The 5,248-nt window shown below is 36.7% G+C and overlaps 1 protein-coding gene across 1 annotated transcript; it reads right to left on the bottom strand.

The window, feature by feature from the left end:
- Nucleotides 1–4: 4 nt before the first annotated feature.
- On the bottom strand, nucleotides 5–4,581 carry LOC101894286 (beta-1,4-glucuronyltransferase 1; the record flags this gene model as incomplete). Its single annotated transcript, XM_059126072.1, has 2 exons — nucleotides 4,167–4,581; nucleotides 5–602 (listed from the first exon to the last, which is right to left on the bottom strand). Coding segments are annotated over exons 1-2 (987 nt in total), but the record flags the coding sequence as incomplete, so codon positions are not given.
- Nucleotides 4,582–5,248: the final 667 nt, after the last annotated feature.

A 5,248-nucleotide genomic window follows, 5' to 3' on the forward strand; every position in this document is an offset into this window, starting at 1 on the left:
CCCGCTCCAACCATTTTTGCTCCTCCGGAATGAGTTGACAATAGCTACAGCTACGATGATGCATTTCCATGGCCATGCCCATGTTGTACATTGTCATTAGATCCTCTTTGGTGTCGGGCACCATGGCATGGTGATCCAAATCAAAGGCAGGCACCGCAAAGACATGGCGATTTTTTGACGTCACCAAACTGGTATTTCGAGAGATCATATCGAAAAATTGTGGAATAAAATCTTTGCTGGGATATAATTCAATATCCGCCACCAGGGCATAGTGGGTGTTGATGGATCTGCGGGCCACATTTCGTCCCAAATTTATGGGTAATCCCAGCTGTAACCCATGCCAATACAAATCTCGGCGTCTTACATTTTCATAGGGCGCATATGGTTCGGAACAGTTAGCTGGCCATTTGAGGGCTTCGAGAGGCGTCCGTGGTATCCCGTCCACTGGCAAATGACCACTGGGAAAGTAGATGTGAAATGTCACATAGTCCCGCACCAGTTTACTGATGGGCAGGCACAGGCGAGCATATTGAATGGCATTCATGGTGGCATAGAAGTCATCGCCAGGGGCGAACAGGGCCAGGCTAATGGGACCCATCCAGCTGGGGGGAAGGAAAAAAAAGGGGTAAATTTTTTGGAATTAGAAAAACAAATCAAGGAAAGTTCGAGTAGATAGAGGTAGAAGGCTCATGGGTGGTATGACTTTTAGAAGGATGTCCTTAAAGATGGAATTTTTACGAATTTCAAGGAGGCCCGTAGAGGGTCCTTAAACAAATATTTTAATGACGATTTTAAAGGACCTGGATTTAAAGGAATTTGGAGAAGAATTTTCTGCATTTTCTTTTTTAAAGAATTTTAAGAGGACTCTTTGAAGCCAATTTTGAGGGTTTTAAGACGACTCTTTGAGGTCTATTGACGTGGATTTTAAGAGGACTCCTAGAGATCTAATAACAAGGATTTTTAAAGGACTTTTAGAGGTCTATAGACGTGGAATTTTCAAGGATTTTCAAAGACAGCTTGAGGTCTAAGAACAAGAATTTTTGAAAGGACTTTAAGAGGTCTCTTCGAGGTCTAATAACAGGATTTTTTTTAAAGGATTTGAGGAGGACACTTTTAGGTCTATTAACATGGATTTCCAAAGGATTTTAAGAGGACTCTTTAGGTCTATTGACGTGGATTTTCAAAGGATTTTAGAAGGATTCCTAGAGGTCTTATAACAGAGACTTTTATAGAATTTGAAGAGGAACCTTTGAAGTCTAATAACAATTTTTAAAGGATTTTAAAAGGACTCTTTGAGGTCTATTAACGTGGGTTCTTAAAGGATTTTAAGAGGACTCTTTAAGGTCTATTAACGAGGATTTGTAAGGGATTTTAGGAGGACTCTTAGAGGTCTAATAGCAGGAATTTTTTAAAGGATTTTAAAAGAACTCTTTGCGATCTATTTACTTGGATTTTGAAAGGAATTTTGAGAGGACTCTTTGGGGTCTATTATCGTGGATTTTTAAAGGATTTTAAGAGGACTCTTTGAGGTCCTTTGAAGTGGTTTTTTAAAGGATATTAAAAGGACTCTTAAAGGGTATTTATGGGAATTTTGAGAGGACTATTTGAGGTCTGTTGACGAAAATTTTTCAAAGATGTTAAGAGGACTCTTTGAGGTATACTAACGTGGATCTTTAAAGGATTTTTAGATGACTCTTTGAGGAGGATTTTTTGAGGTCTATGAACGTGGATTTTTTAAAGAATTGTCCGAGGATTCTTTGAGGTCTACGAACGTGGATTTTTTAAGAATTTTCCAAGGATTCTTTGAGGTCTACGAACGTGGATTTTTTAAAGAATTTTCCAAGGATTCTTTGAGGTCTATGAACGTGGAGTTTTTAATGAATTTCCCGAGGTCTCTTTGAGGTCTATAAACGTGGATTTTTTAAAGAATTTCCCGAGGATTTTTTGAGGTCTATAAACGTGGATATTTAAAGATTTTCCCGAGGATTCTTTGAGGTCTTTCAACGTGGATTTTGTAAAGAATTTCCTGAGGATTATTTGAGGTCTATGAACGTGGATTTTTTAAAGAATTTCCCGAGGACTTTTTGAGATCTATGAACGTAGATTTTGAAAGAATTTCCCGAGGATTCATTGAAGTCTATGAACGTGGGTTTTTTAAAGAATTTCCTGAGGATTCTTTGAGGTCTATGAACGTGGATTTTTTAAAGAATTTCCCGAGGATTCTTTGAGGTCTATGAACGTGGATTTTTTAAAGAATTTCCCGAGGATTTGTTGAGGTCTAAGAACATGGATTTTTTAAAGAATTTCCCGCGAATTTTTTGAGGTCTAAGAACGTGGAATTTTTAAAGAATTTCCCGAAGGATTCTTAGAGGCCTATTTACTTTGAATTTTTAAAGAATTTCCTGAGGACTCCTTGAGGTCTATGAACGTGGATTTTTTAAACAATTTCCCGAGGATTCTTTGAGGTCTATGAACGTGGATTTTTAAAGAATTCTCAAAGGATTCTTTGAGGTCTAAGAACGTGGATTTTTCAAAGAATTTCCCGAGGATTCTTTGAGGTCTATGAACGTGGATTTTTAAAGAATTCTCAAAGGATTCTTTGAGGTCTAAGAACGTGGATTTTCCAAAGAATTTCCCGAGGATTCTTTGAGGTCTAAGAACGTGGAATTTTTAAAGAATTTCCCGAAGGATTCTTAGAGGCCTATTTACTTGGAATTTTTAAAGAATTTCCTGAGGACTCCTTGAGGTCTATGAACGTGGATTTTTTAAACAATTTCCCGAGGATTCTTTGAGGTCTAAGAACGTGGATTTTTTAAAGAATTTCCCGAGGATTCTTTGAGGTCTGTGAACGTGGATTTTTTAAGAGTTTCCTGAGGTTTCTTTTTAAAAAATTTCCCGAGGATTCTTTGAGGCCTTTAAACGTGGATTTTTTAAAGAATTTCCCGAGAATTTTTTGAGGTCTAAGAACGTGGATTTTTTAAAGAATTTCCCGAGGATTCTTTGAGGTCTAAGAACGTGGATTTTTTAAAGAATTTCCCGAGGATTCTTTGAGGTCTGTGAACGTAGATTTTTTAAAGAATTTCCCGAGGATTCTTTGAGGTCTGTGAACGTGGATTTTATAAGAGTTTCCTGAGGATTCTGTGAGGTCTATGAACGTAGATTTTTTAAAGAATTTCCCGACCATTCTTTGAGGTCTATGAACGTGGATTTTTTAACGAATTTCTCGACGATTCTTTGAGGTCTATGAACGTGGATTTTTTAAAGAATTTCCCGAGCATTCTTTGAGGTCTATGAACGTGGATTTTTTTAAAGAATTCTCAAAGGATTCTCTGAGGTCTATGAACGTGGATTTTTTAAAGAATTCTCAAAGGATTCTCTGAGGTCTATGAACGTGGATTTTTTAAAGAATGTCCCGAGGATTCTTTGAGGTCTACGAACGTGGATTTTTTAAAGAATGTCCCGAGGATTCTTTGAGGTCTACGAACGTGGATTTTTTAAAGAATTCTCAAAGGATTCTTTGAGGTCTAAGAACGTGGATTTTTAAAGAATTTCCCGAGGATTCTTTGAGGATTTTTTAAAGAATTTCCCGAGGATTCTTTGAGGTCTATGAACGTGGATTTTTAAAGAATTTCCCGAGGATTCTTTGAGGATTTTTTAAAGAATTTCCCGAGGATTCTTTGAGGTCTATGAACGTGGATTTTTAAAGAATTTCCCGAGGATTCTTTGAGGTCTATGAACGTGGATTTTTAAAGAATTTCCCGAGGATTCTTTGAGGTCTATGAACGTGGATTTTAAAGAATTTCCCGAGGATTCTTTGAGGATTTTTTAAAGAATTTCCCGAGGATTCTTTGGGGTCTATGAACGTGGTTTTTTAAAGAATTTCCCGAGGATTCTTTGAGGTCTATGAACGTGGATTTTTAAAGAATTTCCCGAGGATTCTTTGTGGTCTATGAACGTGGATTTTTTAAAGAATTTCCCGAGGTTTCTCTGAGGTCTATGAAAGTGGATTTTTTTTAAGAATTTCCCGAGGTTTCTTTGAGGTCTATGAACGTGGATTTTTTTTAGAATTTCCCGAGGTTTTTTTTAAGGTCATAAACGTGGATATTTTTAAGAATTTCAAGAGAAGATGAATTTAAAAATAAACTTTTATCAGCTCTCCTACTCACCGCTCCACAAGGGTTTCCAAATGCATGAGATAACTAAAATCCGCCACCGTTACAAAAGTTATCGCTTCCGCACAGCCCATCTTGCGACTCCGAAGGCCGCTTATCATATTCTGCAAAATCCAATGATCGCCACGAAACAATATCTCCATTTTTAAATCCGAATCTTTGCACCGCAACATCGATTTTAAATGTTTTCTGTTTCTGGTATCCAATGCCTCAACCTTTTTATGCCCTTCAATTCCTTGCCATACCGAAATTTTTACAGGACGACTTTTCGACGAAATCGCCAACGTTACCATTAACCATATTAACGTTAAACTTATGGAACTCACAAATAAAATTCGAAATATTTTAATTTGAGAATCTATTGACATTTTTTCACTCTTCATTGCGATTCTAATTCTGACGCTCTCCGACCCATGTGTATGGTGTTTTCGACTTTGTCTTTAAAGAAATGTTTCTTTCGCCCAAAAAATTAACATAGCTTCATATCAGATCTTCTAAAATCGAAGAAAGCTGTTTGTTTTCACTTCGAAGCAATGGAAAAAAACACATGGTCCACATTTATTGAAAGTTGTTGTTGGAGAGGAAATAAAAACAGTTTGTTGTTGTTAAATTTGGAGGTTTGTCATTGACAGCACAATGGGATGGGGAAGATTATATCTAAGTAAGAAAAAATAGATCAAGTTAATAGAAATCGAATAGGCCCCTTAAAATTCTTAAAAATATCTACGTTAATAGACCTCAAAGATTCCTTCTTGGAACTCTTGAAAAACCCACCTTAATACATCTCAAACGGTGCTCTCGAAGTTCTTCACAAAAATCCACATTAACAGTCCTCAAAGAGTATCCTTCAAATCCTTTAAGAAATCCCTGTTATTAGGCCACTAAGAGTCCTCCCAATAGGCCTCAAAGAGTCCTTTTAAAATCCTTTAAACTATCCTCATTAATAGACCTCAAAGAGTCCTCTAAAAATCCTTTAAAAATCCACATCAATAGACCCCAAAGAATCCCTTAAAAATCCACGTCAATAGACCTCAAAGAGTCCTCTTAAAATCTTTTAAAAAATCCTCATTAATAGA

This window comes from Musca domestica, unplaced genomic scaffold (genome assembly GCF_030504385.1).
Source record: "Musca domestica strain aabys unplaced genomic scaffold, Musca_domestica.polishedcontigs.V.1.1 363, whole genome shotgun sequence".
Taxonomy (NCBI): Eukaryota; Metazoa; Arthropoda; class Insecta; order Diptera; family Muscidae; genus Musca; species Musca domestica.